The sequence below is a fragment of the Apis mellifera genome, linkage group LG9 (genome assembly GCF_003254395.2).
Source record: "Apis mellifera strain DH4 linkage group LG9, Amel_HAv3.1, whole genome shotgun sequence".
NCBI classification, from domain to species: domain Eukaryota; kingdom Metazoa; phylum Arthropoda; class Insecta; order Hymenoptera; family Apidae; genus Apis; species Apis mellifera.
In genome coordinates, this window is record NC_037646.1 from 11,550,430 (window position 1) to 11,572,629 (window position 22,200).

A 22,200-nucleotide genomic window follows, 5' to 3' on the forward strand; every position below is an offset into this window, starting at 1 on the left:
AGAAATTCAATATCTCTTTCTTAATAGAGAAATTCATCAATTCCAATAAAAAATTATCTCTCCGAAATTTCTTCTTTTCAATCAATCTCTCGACGCGAAACTCCAACTCCTGTTTCGTCTGCGCGTCTCGAAGAACAAAGGTAAGATGGACGAAGTTTTTTTCATTTTTTTTCACTTTCTTTCGTCGAATCGAAAAGACGGTTCGAATTACAGGCATCGTCTCGAAACAAAACTTGCAGATTACCAGTTATTAAAAGTTTCGAAAGAAAGGGGAAAGGTTTTCGGATCGCGGGAATGCGTAATGAGCGAGACGAAAGGGTTGCGCGGAGGATTCGCTCGGCCAATGAACGTGTTCGCGTCGAAGCGTGGCGAACGATACACCCTTCCGTGACTATTTTCGAAGATTTTCGCAATTTGGGAGAACTTTGTACGAACTTCGCAGCTTGTAGCTTTCGCGAAGAAATTTTCGTGAAGATTTTTCTCTTTTTTAACTTTTCTCTTCTCTTTCGTGAAGATATGGTTAGCTGGTTTTGATCGTTCGATAGATTTAGAAGAAGATTGTTGAAAGTAGGGAAGGAAGTAAGGATGGACTTCGCGATGGGATGGAACCGTTTCAATCTGACGTTGCTGGGCGTGTACCCGGAACCGAGGAAAATGTCGAGAAACTCGCGATTGATGTCGAGTCTGATATTCTGGTTCACCACACTCGTTACGTTCACCTTCATCTGCGCCCCCCAAACGGCCAATTTGATACTGAAATCGACATCTTTGGACGAGGTAATCGAAAATCTGTCGATCAATATACCGATCGTCTTTGCACTGATCAAGCAGATTGTTTTGCGATACTATAAAAAAGGTGAGTGTTGATCTTTTCCATCCGATAATTAAATTTGTTCATTTGTCAAATTCTTTATACAATTTGACCCGCTATTTGACTCAATCACTGTTTTCTCTGATATATAATTTAGAATAAAAATATACCACTGTATTATTTATTTAATGATTCGATGTTCGATAATTTGATTAAATTTTTTAATTTTCTAACTTTTTAATCAATTCTTCGAAATTGTAAATATTATAAAAATTATTTATAAATTAAATTTTATTGAACACGAATTTGAACAGTTTTTAACTAGAAATATGTTGGATAAATCCAAGAAAACTTATTATTAGATTAAAAAAATTTGATTGACAAATATTATAAAAATTATTTACAAATTAACTTTAATCAGCTATTGTGCAATTGAACAATTTTAACAACAATTTTACAACCAGAAATATCTTAGATATATCCAAGCAAACGTTTGTTTTTCTCTAATTAGAATAAAAATATATCATATTTAATGATTTAATTCAACATTCCATAATTTGATTTTCTATTTTTTAACTTTTTTATTAAACTCTTCAAAATTACAAATATTATAAAAATTATTTACAAATTAACTTTAATCATTTATTCTGCAATTAAACAATTTTAACAACAATTTTACAATCAGAAATATCTTAGATATATCCAAGTTTATTTTTCTCTAATTAGAATAAAAATATACCATCATACTATTTAATGATTCAATATTCGATAATTTGATTGAATCTTTTAATTTTCAATTTCTAACTTTTTAATTAAACTCTTCAAAATTACAAATATTATAAAAATTATTTACAAATTAATATCAATCAGCTATTGCGCAATCAAACAATTTTAACAATGTTTCACAATGTTTAACGGGAAATATTTTGGATACAAACTTTTCTCTAATTAGAATAAAAATATACCATATTTAATGATTTAATTTAATTCAACATTCGATAATTTGATTTTCTATTTTCTAACTTTTTAATTAAACTCTTCAAAATTACAAATATCATAAATATTTACAAATTAACACTAACATTAATCAATATTGCGCAATTGAACAATTTTAACAATGTTTCACAATGTTTAACGGGGAATATTTTGGATACAAACTTTTCTCTAATTAGAATAAAAATATACCATATTTAATGATTTAATTTAACTCGATAATTCGATTGAATCTTTTAATTTTCTATTTTCTAATTTTTTAATTAAACTTTTCAAAATTACAAATATTATAAAAATTATTTACAAATTAACATCAATCAACTATTGCGCAATCGAACAATTTTAACAACGTTTCACAACGTTTAACCAATATCTTGGATACGTCGAAATAAACTTTTCTCTAATTAGAATAAAAATATACCATATTTAATGATTTAATTTAACTCGATAATTTGATTAAATCTTTTAATTTTCTATTTTCTAACTTTTTAATTAAATTCTTCAAAATTACAAATATTATAAATATTATAAATATTATAAATATTATAAATTATAAAAATTATTTACAAATTAACATCAATCAGCTATTGCGCAATCGAACAATTTTAACAACGTTTCACAACGTTTAACCGGAAACGTATTTCGGATATATCGAAACGATATATTTTGTTCAGCTCTTACCGAACTGCTGGGCGAAATGTTGGCCGATTGGAGCGGGCCGATCGGCGACCAAGATCGTGAAACGATGCTGAGGAACGCGAGACTCAGTCGAGCTATATCTATCGTCTGCTCCACCCTCACGTATTTCATGCTTCTCGCCTTCGTCTCCCTTCAAGTATGGAGTAACGCGGAGAACGCGTCGGAAACGGATCTTGGGGGGTTGCTTCACCCGGCCACGTTCCCCTACGAGACCAGCAAAAGCCCCAATTACGAGATCACCTGGCTGGGCCAATTGATGGGCACCGTTCTAACCGCGATATGCTATTCCTGCTTCGACACGTTCCTTGCGGTTCTCGTGTTACACTTGTGCGGCCAATTAACCGTTCTTGGAACCGCTCTCGAGGATCTGGTCAACGCCACGAGGAGGAACGATTATAAAACGTTCGAGCAACGTCTCAGTTCCATCGTGAACAGGCATAACCATTTGTCCAGGTTTGCTATAAAATTGTTTAAGAGATTAAATTAAATTAAAATTAAAGAATTAGCAAGTGGAAGCTCTAAATAATTGTGCGAGCTTCTAAAAAATCGCGCAAGAGATTCCACAACTTTCAGAAAATTTTCCAAGTCTTTTAATAATAATAATAAATTCGAGATCTTTGTCCCTCGATTAACAAAGTTCGAAAGATTGTTACGAAGGAAACGATTCGTTTCGAAGGTTCGCCGTTATAGTGGAGGATTGTTTCAACATCACGTTGCTCGTGCAAACGTTGATCTGCACGGCGATGTTCTGCTTGACCGGATATCGCATGATAACCGTACGCATTAATTGTTTAATAATTTCAAATTTTTCCTACAAAATTTTACCTATAAAATTTTCCCTTCCTCCAGTCCGTGGACCGGGAAGACGAGGCGGACGTGCCGATAGTCGGAATCATATTTTTCATCATACACGTGATCTACACCATGCTTCATCTTTTCATCTACTGCTACGTGGGAGAGACACTTCTCGGCCAAGTTGAGTTTCGATTTCGAGTTTCATAAAACCGAGTTGTCCAATTGGTATTTTTGGTATTCTCTAAAAAAAAAAAAGAAAAAATGGAATACTTTGGTTTTTCAGAGTACGGGTATCGGCCTATCTACGTATCATTGCAATTGGTACGATTTACCGTCGAGGCGAGCGGTTTTATTAATGATCGTGATACGCCGTGCGAACGTGTCGTTTCAAATAACGGCTGGAAAATTCAGCCCGTTCTCCCTTGAATTTTTCAACGCTGTGAGTGGAAAGAAAAAGAAAAAAAAAAATTCCTCAGATTCTTTGAAAATTTCAAATCTTCAATTTCAATCAACGTTTTTCATTCAGGTATTGAAAACATCCGCTGGATATCTTTCCGTGTTACTGGCCATGAAAGACAGGCTGGTTGAGGGAAAATAACACGAAACGATTGCTTCTTCTTGTCTCTATACGATAATTAAAAAAAAACACAGCACTCTGATTATATGAAAATAAACATTTTGATATGTATTGAAATAATTATAAATATGATTCGTATATTAAAAAAAAAAAAAAAAAGAAACGTGACTCACATTTTAATAACAATGTTTTTAAAGGATTCCTCTTCGTTCGATCGATTCATCGTCTTTAATCGATCTTTAAATCTTTGCTTCTGCAAAAAAAGAAAAAGTGAAAAAAGTGTATAACATTTAAAATTATGAAAGATTACCTTTTCTTATTTCGAACCACTTAAAGCTTAAAAAAAAAAAAATTATATTATTCTTTTATATCGTTTTCTTTCCTTTCTTTCCATTTCTTTAAAATATCGCTAACTTGAAAAGTAATTCTATCGAAATATTTTACGTTCGATCATTTTCCATCGACGACGAAAGCTCGTTCAAGATAAGAGAACGATTTGGACTAAGAAAGTTGAAAAAAAATGCGAGCAATGCTCTTTTTTTTTTATCATTATTATTATTATTACTTCAAGGTACAAGCTTATGAATAATTACGAACGAATATTTGCAACGATCAAACGTGTTATGACGATAAATTCGATTTAAACGTGCAGTTGGAAACTAGATATTCATGAATAATTGATATCCCGATGCATTTTCTGAACGCGAGAAGGGGATATGTGCTAAGAAACACGGCGACAGAGTACCTTTTGAATATGAGAGCAGAATATGGTTCACTTACGGGAAAAAACTTCGATGAATATTCAAAAAGGTAACTTTTCATATTAATTGATAGCTAAATATTCAGGGGAAAAAAAGAAAAGAGAGAAAAATTGTAAATTTTCTCTCATACGAAAAAAATTTTGTTCATTTTATCATTGTATCTTATATAATCGATTCGAAAGTTGAATTCAAAATTTTATTTCTCAAATATTACGATTAGATTTAAAGTATTTGTACGGATGGAACTATTACACGATGAAGTTCATCGGTATTTGGCCAGAAGAGAGGAAATGGAATCAAGCGTCGAATTACCTCGTTCTGATACCGTTCTTAATGATACTTTGTTTCATTTGCGCCCCACAAACCATCAATCTCACGATAATTTCGAACGACTTTAATCTCGTGATCGAGAATCTGTCTATGGGTAATATTACTATCACGCTTTCCCTTTTAAAAACTATCGCTTTTTGGATCAATGGTAAACGTAAGTATTATATTTCACGTTATATTTCACGAGTTAATATTCTTGCAAAATTATTATATAAATATATATATATAAAACTTACATGACAAGGTATATTCTATTCACCACTTTTTCTTTTATATTTCAAGCACTGAAATCTCTCCTAAATTGTATGGCCAACGATTGGATCAAAGTTACAAGCAAAACCGAACAAGAGACAATGGCGAGGATCGCGAGCATCACTAGGAACACTATAATAAAAAGTACAGTGATGTGCCATACCGTAGTCGCCTTTTACGTATTCCTACGATACATTTCCATGAAATACAACGAAAACAAATTACTCTTCCGTGCATATTTCCCTTACGACACCACAGTAAGCCCGAATTACGAGTTGACAATACTCGGCCAATTCGTGGCCGCCCTTTACGCGGCCACTTCGTATACAGCTGTTGATACTTTCGTGGCCATGTTGATTTTGCACGTGTGCGGACAACTGTCGGGGATAAAAAATGAGCTCAGCCGATTACCGACATACGATAAAAAAGATTTGAAGAGGAGATTGAAAGAAATCGTTCAGAAGCACGAGTATGTTAATAGGTTCGTTTTATTGGAAAAAGTTTTGAGAAAATTTCTTTTCTTTTTTTTCAAATTAGTAAATTATATTATATAAAAGAGAAAAAAAATAAGGTTATTGCTGAAAGTTTTATATATATATATATAAGGAGAATATATGTTATTGCTTTTCGTCAAGGTTCGCAGAAACGATAGAAAATTGTTTCAACGTGATGCTTCTGATTCAGATACTGGGTTGCACCGTGCAACTGTGCTTTCAATGTTTCCAGGCTATTATGGTACGAAGAGAAATATATAATTTGATACGAGAAGAAAAAAAAGTGATTGAATATTGTAAAATAACATATTTCTTTCTTTTTCTTTTTTTTTTCTTTTAATTTCACTTATAGTCATTTGGCGGTGGAGAGGCGCAAGAATACTTATTTTTCCAATTAATGTTCCTGCTCGTCTATGTATTTTACGTGATGTTGCAATTATACTTGTATTGTTACGTGGGCGAGAGACTTTCAGTCGAGGTACATACACGTTCCTAATGGGAAAGAAATTAATTAAATCGACATTTCCCTGTTTAATAATTTACAAAAATCATTCGACACCTAGTGTACGAGTATTATAGTTTAGAATATTCATAGGAAATTTGCGATTCCAGAGCATGGAAATAGTTAACGCCGCGTACAATACCGAATGGTACACTCTGCCCACAAATATCACAAAAATGCTTATTATTGTCATGTGCCGTGCCAAGTCACCGTTAACCGTAACAGCGGGCAGATTTTGTTCCTTCACTCTGCAACTGTTCTCCGAGGTGAGTGTGCGAACGAAACACGTCTACATAACGTACACATTTACGTCGTCCTCTACCAACATTTATTATACTATATTTATTATAATTTAATTTAATTTCGCAATTTTGAGAAAAGAAAAAAGAATCAATATGTTGTGTCGCGGGAACATTTTTGTATTTATTTCCAGGTCTTGAAAACTTCGATGCGTTATCTTTCCGTTCTATACGCGGTAAAAGATAAAATAAAACGTTGAATGAAAAATATATATTTTTAATTATCCATTCAATGATGTTATTATACGAATATTTTAAGTAATAAAATTCGTTCTCTCGAGGAAGCTCGAAGATATAATTTTCTTTCTTTCTTTCTTTCTTTCTTATTCTTCTTCTCGATAAACTTTGGACGAATATTTGAACGACTCTCAATCGATCGTTTACGTACGATAAACCGTAGACACGCCATGATGAATACTTGATATCAAACGAATCTACGTATCGTCGATTAAAAACTACTTACTTTTACCCATCTATTTTCATTACAAATATTATTCGTCACGAAAACATTCGCTGAAATTTCTGAACCCCAACATCAAGAAGGATATTTTTTTTTCTTCTTAAATAAACGTCTCGCAAAAGATGTCTCGATAAAGTAAAAGTCGTAAAGCTTTCACCATTTATTTCCGTCGATCTTTATGAAAGAAAGTCCGTTTAGTTAATAAACGTTATTAAACGATTCTGTGCGGAAAAGCATCAAGAATGGGAGAAAAGAGAGTGGCACGAGCCACTGTTTGCTCGATACACAATAAGATAAGAGTTATTACGGTTTGACGGCGAGACAAAATGCGGCCTTATAAAAATTACCGTCCCCGTCGAGCGCGATGCCATTTCGATACATCGTGTCGTGGTATCCTTCTCTCCATAAGAAATTGGAAAAAAAAAAAAAAGAAACTTTTTTGCACGATATATTCGTAGGATGAACAATTTGGTTTGAAATATCGCGTAGAATTTTTTTTTTTTTTTTTTAAATTCTTTAACGAGAATAATTTAATTAGTCTTATATTAAAACGACGAAGAAGAAATGTTGAACGCGAGAATTTTGATTATATTCGGATTGGTGAGTTTTTACGGAGTTTTTGCCAGAAATGCAGACGGCAATCGTGAGTTTCAATTCCTTAAAGAGACGAGTAACAAGAAACATGGTGGATCTATGTTGATGGAAATAGCGAAGGAGCTCGTGCAAAGATCTTCGACAAGCAGCCAGGTAAGATGATGTAGGAAATTTATTGAAAGAATGTATGAGAAAAAAAAAATAAACTCACGTCAGAAATTGTAAGATAAATAAAGTATTAATCAATATAATTGTTTCAGGTGTTGAATCTAAATTTATCGAATTTGTTATTGCTTTTGGTATTGAAAGCGGTAGTTTTCGGTGCAGGATATTTAGGAAATCATGGTTACAAAGGGCGTGAATTGGAAGAAGGTCTTTTATAAATAAATAATCGGGATCGAATAATCGAATTTTCATGTATTGAAATTAACAACTTTATTTTCAGAAAACGTAGTGTCCGAAAGTGAGGTTACGCTTGCACTGGGATATTTGATGGGAGACACTTGCCTGTATAGAGCAGCTTGTGAAGAACCTCACGTTGCGAAGGAATATTTAAGAGCTGCAGAAATAATCATCGAAACAATGAAATTGTTGCCGCAGTACGTAGCTTGGAGTAATAATTGTTAAATTAAATTAAATTTTCCTTCTTCTAATTAATAATTAGTGTGAATGTTTTTAAACAAAGTAATTTAATTTTTATTATTAATAATTGAATATATTTTTAGCGGTTTGTCAATTGAAGGAACGCACGAGAAAACATTGGCAGAAATTCGAAAAGCCATCGAACATGGTGTTACAGATGGCTGTCCGCCTGAATATACTTGTAAAAAGGAGAATATTAAGAATTTCTTGAAAGAAAATAGAAAGTGAAAGTATAGGGATATATAAATAATTTTTAATATTTCGAAAGAACCTGTAATATTACTTGAATAGAAGAATAAAGGTCATAAATGGTTTCTATAATTTAATATTTTATTATAAATTTCATTACCTGTTCTTTTCTTCTAATTTCGAATTTTTTACTTATGCGCCATTTTTATGTTCTTTAATGATGTTTTGATGTTCTTCCGTAAATAAAACATACTTTTTCAAAAAAACACATTGACGAAAGATAATGAGGGAAAAAATCTTATCTTAAACGGCACGTACGTTTAAAACTTTAATAAAGAAACAATTATTTTATCCGTTTTTCCCCCTTTTAATTCACTTTTCAAAGAAATCGTGTGCCATCACTGTGAATGTTTGAAAATTACTGAAAGTTTTCGTAATCGCCGTCAGATGTCGGTACCGATAGTTTGATACCTAACCAAACACACGAAGCTGACGATCAAGTTTTGATTTTCGCCTATTCACGCCGTAAAGTGTATAAACAATTTTTGTACTTAAAAGTATTGAAGTACTTGTAATTACGACCGAGTGAAAAATGAGCTCTATAGGCACAGGGGTAAATATTTAAAATATAATTTCGAATAAAATTTCGAAAATTAATTAATTAATAACGATAATAAAAGCTAACCTCTTTATGATCTTCAGTATGACTTGTCTGCTTCTCAATTTTCACCGGACGGACGCGTATTTCAAGTAGAATATGCACAGAAAGCTGTCGAAAATGGAGGGTGAGTTTTTATTTCTCGATTATCGATTTACTTTATCAATTTATCTATTCAATCTTTAAGAATATCGTTATAACAAAGAATCTCTAAATTTCTCTTACGTCATTTTGTTATCGTCGTTCCATTCATTTCTTTGAAAATCATATTTACATACTTTTTGTTTTTATAGAACAGTTATAGGATTAAGAGGAAAGGATGGCATTGTATTTGCAGTAGAAAAAATAGTTACTTCGAAGCTCTACGAAGCTGGAACAAATAAAAGAATATTTAATATAGACCAGCACGTTGGCATGGCAGTATCTGGTTTGATTTCCGATGCTAGACAAATTGTAGAAATCGCTAGATCCGAAGCATCTAGCTATAAATCCCAATATGGGATTGGTATCCCTTTAAAGTATTTAAACGAAAGAGTTTCCATGTATATGCACGCTTATACATTGTATTCGGCAGTTAGACCGTATGGCTGTTCCGTAATTCTTGGTGCTTATGAACACGACGGTCCAGCTATGTACATGATAGATCCTTCTGGTGTTTCATACGGATATTATGGTTGCGCTGTTGGTGAGTAATTAATTTATACGTTTAAATAATTAATCTTTCTCCATTTTTTTAAAATATATTTCTATTGCTTAAAAATATTGTTTCACAGGCAAAGCGAAACAGTCCGCAAAAACGGAAATAGAAAAATTAAAATTATCCGAGATGACTTGCAATGAATTGGTAAAAGAAGCTGCGCGTATAATCTATTTAGTTCACGACGAATTGAAAGACAAGCAGTTTGAACTTGAAATGAGTTGGGTTGGTAAGCATACCAATGGAAAACACGAACGTATACCAGCGAATGTAAAAGCTGAGGCTGAGGCAAAAGCGAAGCAAGCAATGGCAGAAGATTCAGACAGTGATACGGAAGACATGTAAATTGATTCGAATAGTACTAAACATACTTTTTATATTGTAAGTTATAATTTAAATATATACAAATTGCTACAGCAAAATAATTGTCATCACGACTCGATTAAATAAAAAAAATATTGTCTGTTCTTTATAAAATTGCCAAATTATATCGTTCTTTTTTCTTCTTTTTTTTTTTTTTCACCACAATCTTTTTTTGTTTCTCTCGTTTCGTACAATTTCGTCTCGTTACAAAAAGATGATCTTTTTTCCGAATTATGACGTAACTTTTTAATCCGCTAAAAGAAAAACCTGCAAACCTTGTGTTATATCGATGCGATCCTCTATCATATCGATTTATTTAACGTTAAAATTTCCAAGTGTTCGCAATAATCCACGAATAATGAATATAATCCCCTTTACCGAGATTAATCGGATTTACAAACTTTTCAGCTGGCCGACAAACGATTTCTTTAAAAATTGAAACATGCCCGAAAACATGCATTACATAAATCGAATCATAATTTTTTTCATTCTTTCTTTCTTTCTTTTTTTTTCATAGAATAATTTCAAATTCTAAAACACTTATCCAAAACTCGAAGAAGTATCGTCCATTCTTTCACCGCTTTTACGTAAAAGCCAACGTCGCTTGGCCTGATCAGATTTACACTCCATTATCACTATCCTCAAAAGGGAATATCCTTGAACCAAGAGACAATAATCGAATAATCGAAAAAGGAATATAGGGAGAAAATTGATCTGGTGGATTAAAAAAGAAGAAGAAGAAATATATATATATATATATATATATCTCAGCACGTGGTTCGTTGATTTCTCGACAATGGAATCACAATCTACTATACGCCCTTGGCGTACAAACGGGGGGTATTCTACGATACAGTGGCATGGTCTGCCGCGCATGCTGTTTCTCTCTGTACGCTTGGTTTTAGCCGGCAGCTGTGAACTAGGTAGAGGAGGAGGCGGCTACCAGTGCGGTCGGAGGAAAGAGGGTAGTTTCATCCGGGCTTTATATAAGGGTAGGTAGACTTTCAAACTTGGCCATACATTTGTTTTTGATTGAGCCGATCTCTGCTCTTCCGCCCAGAGACAAAGAGAGAGAGATAAAAAGAAAAAACAGAACACGAAAATACCTTCCAATTTACTGGTGTGGTGTCAATCACGGGAAAACACGTGGTGCCCATCCATTCCCTTTGTTCTCTTTTTCGATTTGCCTCGATACACATTCGACTACTCGCGCAAGCAAGGTGGCAAGGAAGGGATAGAGAGAGAGAGAGAGAGAAGGAAGGAGAGAAGGAATGTCTTTGAACCGGAGCACAATGGAGCATGTTATTTACGAGGATCAAGTAAGTCCGGTGATGTACATTGGTGCCGCGATCGCGTTGGGATTTATAGGATTCTTCGGGTTCACTGCGAATCTCTTGGTGGCGATCGTGATCGTCAAGGACGCGCAGATACTCTGGACCCCTGTGAACGTGATTCTGTTTAACCTAGTCGTAAGTGATGATGATGATGATGATGATAATAATTTCTCGCTTTCTGCGAAATTTTCATTACAAACTTTTTTTTTTTTTTTAAATATTGTGTTATTCAAATCGTTTCGTTTGTGTGAATTTTTTATTGAAACGCGTTCAAGGAGAAAAATATTATTAGGAGAAAAATTCGAAGATGGAATATTCGCTCGTGAACAACGCGTATAGGAAATGTTTGAGGCCCGTGTACGCGAATGGTTTGTAGATAAGGATCGAAAGGGACGCACAGTGTTGCGGTTAGAATAGAATGGAGGACGTGTTGCTTCCACTTTGTGCGCCGTATACCTGTGTATAGAAAAATGCATTTAAAAGACGCGTCTTTTTTTCACCGTAAAACATTGCGTGTAATTTTTTTTTGATCGCATTTCTCTTAAAAAATCAATCAATTTCATCGTCAAAGCGACACTAAATTCCATTACTACTAATTCGATGACACGATAGATCGATGGGCGAAAATTTAATTTGATGAGTTTCGATTAAGTGATTTATAAAAAAAAATTTTTTTACTCATTCGTTCGATTAAAATTCTGTCCCGGGCAAGTGATATCGAAATGGAAATAATTTGAAAATCGATATTTTCTTTTTTTTTTAAATGCGAATTTTTGTCGAACGATTACGACGAGTTGAAAGAAATTTTTAACACTCATTTCTACATTGTTCAACGTTATTTGATTAAATATTTTTGTCTTTTCTACTCTTCAATTACGAAAGATTTTTATTTACGAAAATCATTTTCACACTGTATTTTATCTTATTTTATTAAAATAAATTAGATACATGTGTTGAAGGAAAAAAAAAAAAAAAATTAGAATTAGAAAATAATCCAACGTGTTCTTTTCGATATTTAAAGCACGAACGAATGAATATCGCTAATAGAAACGTTATCGATTCAATTTGAATCTTGCGTTTCTTTAATCAGGAGCGAGACTGAAAATGAATATTAAAGATTTGTCGCGGATAAAAGGGATGTATATACGTAGGCGTTCATCGAGAAAGAAAAGGAGGAATTGTCTGAGCGTGGCTCGAGGAGGAGCTTGAAAATTTAAAACGAACAGTTAAAAATCTCTTTCTCGCTCGGATATAACTTTTAAGCTTTCTAATTTTTCCCGAATTCAAACAAAATTTCGCGCAACTTGTTCCCAATCTTTGTCCATCCTCGATTTTTTATACGTATATGAAATTACGTATAAATTTCACGAGTGTTTCCTAAACCGGGCCAAATTAAATTCGTGATAATATATTCCAATTTCGTCTGGATTTGAATAATAAGTCTATTTAGACGTTCGAAACTCGTTACGTGATAGCCTGAAAGCATTTGCACGCTCTGCAAAGAGAGTTAATTATTTATAACACAAGCTACGAAAAGCGAAAGAGAATACACTCCCTGGGAATATCTGAAATCGTTTCTGAAATATATCCTTTTAAACTGCTAATTTTTGTTTATGTAATTGAATTCCATTTGATCGAATTTAATCCTCTTTACGAATTATACGGCTTTCAGAAATCAACACCAAACTCCAAAATCAGTGTTCATCCGTTCTTTTGTGCGTTTACTTTTTCGACAAATTTAATTCCGCGAAACAAGAAGAAAACACGAATATTTAATATTTCCATAACATTACAAAAGGCGCGAGGAGTACAAGATTTCTACAAGTATCGCATTCTTCTTTATCGATCGGCCGTTTATATAGCGCTCTTCCTTCTGCGTTTTCGTTTTGTCAAAATTAAAATTTCAGAAGTGGATCGTAGAAGCAAATTAAAAGATAATTAAATGTTATGTTTTCCTCTTCTCTGTGTATTGACTCGAGAAAGAGGGATTAAAATTTCCTGGCTAAGGAAGAACTTTTGTAAAAATATATTTAAACAACCAGCATAAATGTCATAATCCAAATAACCTATTAGATTACTTGTTTGTACGAAAGAGGGCGTTGAACATATTTTCTTAAAGAAAATCAATATTAAGTTAAAAGTATCCATTTCGTATTAAATTTTGTATTAAATTAAACTAGAATATTAAAGATAAGAGAATGATCGAGTAATTGTTTCTTTCTTTTTTTTTCTCGAAGAAGAAAATTTAGAATAATAATATAATAATTTCCATTTCAGTTTGGCGATTTTCTGGTATCCATATTTGGAAATCCTGTCGCGATGGTCTCTGCCGCCACTGGTGGATGGTATTGGGGCTACAAAATGTGTCTCTGGTATAACTTATTGTTCGTTAAACGACTACTTTTCTTTTTCCTTTTCATACAAGGAAATCAAATATGGTATAATCTTTCCTCTTTTTCAACAAACAACAATTGATTTGACTCGAACGATAATTCGAGTAATTTTAGTTCAAAAATTGAATGGCTTAGCGAAATAAATATTTTATCTTTTTTACATTACTCGCGAAGAGAAAAATTTCGAAAAAAGAAACATCGATGAAAATGTGACAAATTCTTTCGAAGAGAAAAAATCTTTTTAAAATTGAATGGAGGAATGTAACGATCGAAAGATAAAAAATAATAAAGAAAATTCAACGTAGCGACATAAATATCACTTTATTTATCGGGGTTCTCACCATTTTCCACAACAACAGTGAAATTTTTTTCACTGGAAACCCATGGAATACATCATAACCTCGGCTCGCGACAACGAGAGAGATCAATCGTTGACAAAAGTGAAAATTGGATTCTTTGTCACGCGTTATATGTGCACATAACGAATTGTTCCTTTTTTGTTAATAATTGTTTTTTTTTTTGTTAATAACGAGCTTGTAAAAGCAACGGATGTTCCATTGAAAGCTTCTCGTCGAAAGAGAAAGATTTTTCTGAAAATGGAACACGGTCAACAATACACATCAACCCTTCTCTTCGTTTCTCTTTTTTTTTTTTTTCCATACCTCTCTGGAAAAGTATAATTAATTCACCAAGCAAACACTGTACTTTTGCTCTGCACTTGCATAAAATTTTTGTAAAATCTTACTATTCTCACGACAAGTAACAAGATTTCATTATTCGAAGAAAATTTCGCGATCGATTCGATCTTTCTCCTCCTCTTATAGATCTTTCGTCGAACACGAATAATGCGAGTTCTCTTTCAAACATTTTTGAAACTTCTTTTTAATCCTCTTAAACCCTCGCAATCTCCAATTACGCGTAATTAATTCAATTATAAATTAAACTCTTTTCATTCTTATTATTCATCACTTCAATTCAAACGATCGTTTTATCATATCCCCTTTAAGAGTAAACTCGTTTTATAATCCCTCCCATTCGAGGAGAACAATATTCTTCCGAATCAAATCACGAACTGCAAACGAGCCATTTTATTATTACGTGTTTCCACAAGCCCCAATTCGAAGAATTCAATTCGTGCAAATTTACAATCGCGATCATCGTTTATTAAACAAATCAATGGTCATATCAGAATACTTGATATGTATATATATATATAAATAAAATTGGAAAATTATCGTTACGAAAATTACGTACGCAAATGAGTATTCAATTTTTATATATCGTAGAAACAAACGTCTGTTTGTTTATTTATCGTTATATATTATTCTATATATGATCTGGAATACTAGGCTCCTCAATAAGACTAATTATTCGTATAGAATTAAAATCACCAGGATCATGAATTAACAAGGACCAAATCTACAATACAATTGTAACTAGTCGTGCATTTTTAATAATTTTTTTTATAGTTATACCATTCTTAATTGGAGGATTTGGAAATTGATTAATTCCTTTAATATTAGGATCCCCTGATATAGCTTTTCCTCGAATAAATAACATTAGATTCTGACTTCTACCACCTTCGTTAATTATACTTTTATCAAGAAATTTATTTTATCCAAGACCAGGGACTGGATGAACAGTATATATCCACCATTATCAGCATATTTATATCATTCATCACCATCGGTTGATTTTGCAATTTTTTTCTCTTCATATATCAGGAATTTCATCGATTATAGGATCATTAAATTTAATAGTTACAATTATAGTAATAAAAAATTTTTCTTTAAATTATGATCAAATTTCACTATTTCCAGTTTTTATTACAGCAATTTTATTAATTATATCATTATCACTTTAGCTGGAGTAATCACTATATTATTATTTGATCGAAATTTTAATATTTCATTCTTTGACCCAATAGGAAATGGTGATCCTATTTTATATCAACACTTATTTTGACTTTTTGGTCATCCAGAAGTCTCTATCTTCCTTGATTCCAAGCCTCGAACTCCAAGCTTTCGATTTTTATCATTTTTCTTGCCTCCTTTTCCTCCACAACTGTCTCTCCTTCGCCCTTCTTTCAATCTCATTTCTTATCTTCCTTCCACTTTCTTTCTTGTCTCGTATTTTATTTCATCCTCTTCTTCTTTCGATATTTCAAATGTTGTGCATTACGTACATATTTTCTTTTTATAAAAAGGAAAATACTTTTAATTTTTAGATTTTCCGAAAATCTTGCGAAGAATTAATCGAGAACGAGTGAACTCAGGGGAAGAATGTTTGTACCGACTGTCATGTAATTATTGGTTACAATTCACGGAGCGAAGGATCATCTGGATGAGGCGGAACATTTTACGCGCCGTTTACCGCGGCGGTTTCGCAAAAATCCGGTGTTGTTGTCTCTTTCAACCCATAAAACATCTCCCGGTCGAAGCGGGAAAATTAAGAGAAAGTGTATTGTTGCGCGTATTCTTTCTTACCGCAAAGCGGCAATCTCGCCGATTCGTAGCCGTCTAAACATTTGAAAAGAAAAACTTTCGGAAGAAATTCAAATGTTCGAATAAAAAGGGAAAATGAATATATTCTCTAATAAAAAGATAAATCGACGAATCGATAAACGATCGATCTTCGAAAGGATGGAATTTTATCATTGAAAATTTTTATTTGCAAACGCGTCAAATTGTAAAAAGTATTACACAACTCATTCGTCACGAGATTCGCGCCTTCTCGTATCATCCATCATCTTCTCTCGATTTCTTGACAAAAATTTTCAACGAAAAATAGCAGAAAAATAGGAAAGATAATCTACCAAGATGCAATTTCTTTAAGATTCGTTTTCCTTCTTTTTTAGAAAATTTCCAATTCCATTTGTTTTTTCTTTCCTTCTTTCTTTCTTTCTTTTTCTTTTTTTTAAGGTACGCCTGGTTTATGTCCACTCTGGGATTCGCCAGTATCGGGAATTTAACAGTGATGGCCGTCGAGCGTTGGCTGCTGGTGGCCAGGCCGATGCAAGCTTTGTCCATAAGGTAAGGAACGTCCGATTTTCTTTCCCTTTGTTTCATAAATCCGAGATATTATATAGAAGAAGAAGAAGAAAGAGATCGTTTCGTGGAGACGATATTGGCTTCGTTCATCGAACCGTGGAACAAAATGAACCGAAATTTCCCACTTGTCGCGAGATTTCGAAAAAATGAATCGATTCCAAACGTTATTTCTTTCTTATTTCATTATTATGCTCGATAATAAAACGCATAATTTTCGAAAAATGTGGATAATTATAATTAAAAACATAGTACGTTTCACGCAAATAATATTTCCCAATGAAAATTAAAATTATTCGCGAAAGATATCATATTAAATCGATTAATAAAATTTAAAATTTAAAAGAATTTTTTTTTTCGTCGAAGCGAAAAAATCAATTGTTCAATTAAATAATAAATTAAGAGGAAGAAAGATGAGGGAATTTATTTACACATCTTGATGAAACGTCTTAGAATAGAGTTTAGTTTTTATCAGATTTACTCATTCGATGAAAAATAGAGCACGAAGGAAAATTTATATCCAATGATCCTGATGGATCATCGTTGCCCCACGTGTCGAAGAACACATCTGTCTTTTAATCGCGAAAATTGTTGACAAACGATGAATCATGATCGCTCGAAGAAAAGCCCTCAACGTCCACACTGATTCCCTTAATCAACCACGGTTTAACAAAGATATCTCTAATATAATAATTTTTCAAGAATCTCTACGCTCTTTCCTCGCCGGATTAGAAGAGATAAACGCGAAAGAAAGGAAAGAAGATCGGTTTCTTCTCTAAAGCGAAATCTCGTAACTTTGGGATTAATAATAAAATGAAAGCGAACCGAGATCGAAGCATTATTGCATTCTTTCCCTTTTTCTCTCGTCGAATAATGGAATGGCTTTCTTACTTTAGAAAAAAAAAAAAAAAAAGATATTGATATCAAGAATCGGTTGAATTATTCTTACAACTTTCTCGATATTTCGAAATATGATAAAAGGCTCGGTTACGATGATGAATGGACGGAGGAGGAAAAAAAAAATCTCTGGAGCCGATCTCCACCGTGTAAATTTTTCACACGGAGGGAAACGAAGGTGCGGTGGTGCATAACGTTCGTGGAACGATAAAAGGATAAGAGAATAAATATATAAATAAATAAATAAATAAATTGCAAATGAACGCAACTTTGCTTTGCGCAAACTTCGTTAAAAACTTGGAATCGTGGAAACTGTCCGTTCTCGATAGGCACGCGGTCATACTGGCGTCCTTTGTCTGGATATACGCGCTCTCCCTCTCCTTGCCGCCATTGTTCGGCTGGGGAAGTTACGGGCCGGAGGCGGGGAACGTGTCTTGCAGCGTGTCCTGGGAGGTCCACGATCCCGTGACCAACAGCGACACCTATATAGGATTCCTGTTCGTGCTCGGCCTGATCGTCCCAGTTTTCACCATCGTTTCCAGTTACGCGGCAATCGTGCTGACCTTGAAGAAAGTGCGCAAGAGGGCAGGTGATTTTTCTTCCCCCTCCCCTCTCCTTCAAGCATCAATTTTTTCCATCACGATCGTGTTCCAACGAATCTCGAGAAATCGAAATTTAACCAAGTTCTCTTTTTAATATCAATACCCGTGAGAAATTCGAATTCTCGAGAGATGCAAAGATTATTATTTATTTCGGAACTTCTTCGAACGATTCTCTATCTCTTCCCCCTTCGAAACGATGAAAAAATGAAAGCTACGTGACAAATCGGAGTGACAAGTGTCGAACAGAAAGTTAGTAGCGTTTTTTTCTTTTTTTTTTTCCGTCAAATGTCAATTTAACCGTGAATAATTTCATTTATTCAAACCTACTTTTCTCTATCATTTTCTAATTCATTTTTTCTTCTTTTTTTTTTTGGATAGCTTCTACGAAATTTATCAAGAAAGTGAGTTTTTTCTCGTTAAGAATCTAAATTTCTTCGAAATGGAAGAAATTCGTATTCGTATGTAAAATTATTTTTCGCTTCTTTCTTTTTTTACACAAAATCAAACGATCAAGTTTATAGTCGGAATTCGCGCTTGTCTTTCCTTTTCTTTTGATTCTCTCGATTCTTTCTTGTTATCGCTTTAAAGTTTTTTCTTTCTACACAACGGAAAAATCAAACGCGAAGAAATCGTTGCTTTATTCCTTGGCGTTTACAAGAAAGGAAAGAAGAGGACGCCTGGTCGTTATCCCAGAGGCGCGAAATTAGTCGGTTTTATGATTCAGGTGCAAGTGGAAGGCGCGAGGCGAAGATTACGAAAATGGTTGCGTTAATGATAACGGCTTTCTTACTCGCTTGGTCACCTTACGCTGCCCTCGCGATCGCTGCGCAATATTTCAACGTGAGTATTTACCAAGATTTACGTTCTATAAACATTCAAACAATCGAGAAAAAAAGTACAAATATCGTATATGTAAATACTGTATACTCGCGGACAATGCCGCAACAAGTTTAACAAAGGCAAACAGAATATTTCGCGTAGAGATATATAGCTTCCTGTTATCGCTCAAATTTAACTTTCCGTCCGGCTCTTTTCGTTTCAATTTCCCGAACGCGATAGCGTTAACTTTCTCATTACGTTACGTTTCCTTTTTTCATTTTCTCTTTCGAATCGCGTTTCGAAAATTCGAGAATCAAACAATTAACTTACACGATTCGGCTGGAAAAAAAAGTTTCCTCTCTTTCGAACGGATGGACGAATAAGTTTCGCGAAATGCGAAACAGTTTTGTCTCGAAGAGACTCGGCGAGAGATACGGAGAAAAGAGAAGTGGAGAGGGAAACGAGCGTGGCGCCGCAAACGAGAGCCACGGAAACAACGACCGAGCGAATCCCTGTTGAAACGAATTCGTGTTCGCGTCGAGTGTTCCCATCTCGTTCGAGAACGAGGAAAATTTTTCCTAAAAACTGGAGAAAGAGAAAATTTCTTTCTAAACGAAAATTAATCCTTCGATCTCTTTTTCCACCGCTTTTGAACAAGAGTGTACGTTCACCAAGTGAAAGCATTATTATTTTCCGTTACGAACAGGTGTCATTAACACGCTCACCGCCATGACCGGATGCATTAAACGGTCTCGAGAAAAGAGAGAGAGAGAAAAAACGGTTAATTTTTTTCATTCAAATTTCTAGGCGAAACCGTCGGCAACCGTGGCCGTGCTCCCAGCCCTGCTGGCCAAATCCTCCATCTGCTACAATCCTATAATTTACGCCGGTTTGAACAACCAATTTTCCCGTTTCCTGAAGAAGATCTTCGACGCGCGAGGCTCGAGGACCGCGGTCCCCGACAGCCAGCACACAGCGCTGACCGCGTTGAACAGGCAGGAGCAAAGGAAATGAGGACCGCTATCCATCGAGCGGGCCAAGCTTCGAGCTGAACGCTCAACGAAACGTGAAATCGTTGGATATAAGCGTTGTTTCAACAGACCGTACATCGATATATCAAAAGATAATTTAATCTCAATAATAAACTCGCCTCTTTCTTCTCTTCTTAACCTTAACCTCGCCTCGTCAGCTTCGGATTTTTTTTTCTTTCTTTACACGATCGCTCGAGAGGAGAACTCTTTCTTCATTTCCTCCTTTTTTTTTTTTTTTTCTCCTTCGAATCTGCACGTTTTGAAAATGAAAAGAGATTTTTTTTTTTTTAAGAAGAAAGGAAGGTTGGAAGGAAAATTTGGGTGAAAGGTAAACGGTCTTTCCATGCGAGCGAGAAATTACGTTACGCCGTGTTAATCGATGATCTCGTGTTCCTTTTCTTCGTTCACGGATGCGTGGGTTAGTGTGACGAACGAGCAAGAGAAACGAGTCTGTAATATTTTATTTTTCGAACGAACGGAATTGCCGCTTCCTTCCTTCGTTATGAAGGGATTTATCGATTCTAAGAAAAAAAAAAAGAAAAGGGAAGAGGGAAATTCGACAAAAGAAAAAACGTAACGATGAAAAGCGATTTCGTTAATACGCCGCATTACCGGTTAGAAGAGCGGCGTGGAATCTGGGTAAAATTTCACGGATGGCGCAGCGAAATTGCGCAGAGAGAGAGAGAGAGAAAGAGATAAGCAAAAGGAGGCCACATAGAAAGTGTTAATCGTTAAACAGAACGCAAGTGATCGCAGCAACGTTACCGAAAGAGTACAACAAGAATTTTAATTAAACTCCATTTACATCACACACAATCCACCGTTTTAAAGTCCATAAGGCTTTGTGGCTAATGGTAAATGAAGCCGCGTGTGTGGGAAGAAGAACGTATAAAGCAATGAAGCAATTACCGGGTCGGTTAAGAATCGATCGTAAAACAGACAACAACACGTTACCCGGCAAAAATAGTCGATAACCAATCAAATTTTCACCACCCCTAATGGAACAGAGAGATTTCACGCCCATAGAATAGTAATAAGTTACACACTGTTATTTTTTCCCTCCCTCCTCCTCCCCCCGCTCTCTCCCTCTTTCTCTCTCTGCCTATCTCTTTCTCTCGAGAAGGGGGCGGGGAGGGGGGGGAAACGTCATCAAACGGCACACGTTATGGGCTAGGGGAGGGAGGGAGGGAGGATTCATATCGCGATTCGTAACACGCGCGATTATGCCACGACGGGGAAAGTGAAATCGCTAGAAGAAAAATCGACGAAAAAACTCCTTACTCTGACACGATTGGCCGAATATTCAAAAATTATAGACAGGAGTTTCCAACGCTCAAAGTCAAGCTATAAAGCCGAATATTCAAAAATTATAGACAAAAGAGTTTCCAACGAGTTCAGAGTCAAGCTATAAAGGAAACGTTATCTCTTTTTCGAATTTCTTGTTCTCGGAGTATCGTTGATTATCCCGTGGAAAGAAATTTTATTTTAAAAAGGAACGATCGAGGGGGGGGGGGGAAAGGAGTGTGGCACGAGTGCGCGGCAAACTCGTTATTATAACACATCGACGGGTCTCGCTCGATCATTATCGCGAGAGGAGATGGTTATCCTGCTTGTTAATTGAATCGGCACGCGAGCGCCGAGCGAGGCGAGCGGGAAAAAAAGGAAACGCGGAGTGGGACGAACGAAACGGAAATCGGAGATTCTTTTTCCTCGGGAAAGATGGAAAGTTACGTAAGAACGAAACGAAGGATGAAAATTCGGGTTCAAGCAGAGATGAATTTGAGACGAAATAGAAGGATTTGTTGGATCTTTCTTTTCCACGTTTGTTGTTGATTCCTCGTACGGAATGGACGGCCAAAGAAATGCTCGGCGATGTGTGGTGTATGGCTTGTTTATACTCTCTTCTCTCTCTGTGAGAGAGAGAGGAAGAGAAGGAAAGAAGTGGAGCGATCGTGGTGTCA

The 22,200-nt window shown here is 34.8% G+C and overlaps 4 protein-coding genes across 6 annotated transcripts; all 4 read left to right on the forward strand.

Annotated features, from left to right (window-relative positions):
* The first annotated feature begins 585 nt into the window (after window positions 1-585).
* On the forward strand, window positions 586-3,896 carry Or115 (odorant receptor 115). The gene is made up of 6 exons (NM_001242989.1): window positions 586-856; window positions 2,479-2,956; window positions 3,180-3,279; window positions 3,353-3,478; window positions 3,582-3,737; window positions 3,825-3,896. The coding sequence occupies exons 1-6, from the start codon at window positions 586-588 to the stop codon at window positions 3,894-3,896; spliced, it is 1,203 nt and encodes a 400-aa protein (NP_001229918.1).
* A 3,590-nt stretch (window positions 3,897-7,486) lies between these two features.
* LOC100578732 lies at window positions 7,487-8,500 on the forward strand. Its single transcript, XM_003251016.4, has 4 exons — window positions 7,487-7,720; window positions 7,828-7,939; window positions 8,013-8,166; window positions 8,293-8,500. Exons 1-4 carry the CDS (start codon window positions 7,538-7,540, stop codon window positions 8,435-8,437), a joined length of 594 nt encoding a protein of 197 aa, XP_003251064.1. The 5' UTR covers window positions 7,487-7,537; the 3' UTR covers window positions 8,438-8,500.
* Window positions 8,501-8,850: 350 nt separating this feature from the next.
* On the forward strand, window positions 8,851-10,241 carry LOC408986 (proteasome subunit alpha type-3). Its single transcript, XM_392518.7, has 4 exons — window positions 8,851-9,011; window positions 9,101-9,183; window positions 9,350-9,741; window positions 9,830-10,241. Exons 1-4 carry the CDS (start codon window positions 8,991-8,993, stop codon window positions 10,096-10,098), a joined length of 765 nt encoding a protein of 254 aa, XP_392518.1. The 5' UTR covers window positions 8,851-8,990; the 3' UTR covers window positions 10,099-10,241.
* Window positions 10,242-11,126: 885 nt separating this feature from the next.
* On the forward strand, window positions 11,127-21,418 carry LOC408985 (pteropsin). Of its 3 annotated transcripts, none has more exons than XM_006567323.3 (6): window positions 11,127-11,435; window positions 13,728-13,822; window positions 16,765-16,875; window positions 18,117-18,376; window positions 19,114-19,229; window positions 20,016-21,418. In XM_006567323.3, exons 1-6 carry the CDS (start codon window positions 11,388-11,390, stop codon window positions 20,220-20,222), a joined length of 837 nt encoding a protein of 278 aa, XP_006567386.1. In that variant the 5' UTR covers window positions 11,127-11,387; the 3' UTR covers window positions 20,223-21,418.
* The last annotated feature ends 782 nt before the right edge of the window (window positions 21,419-22,200 follow it).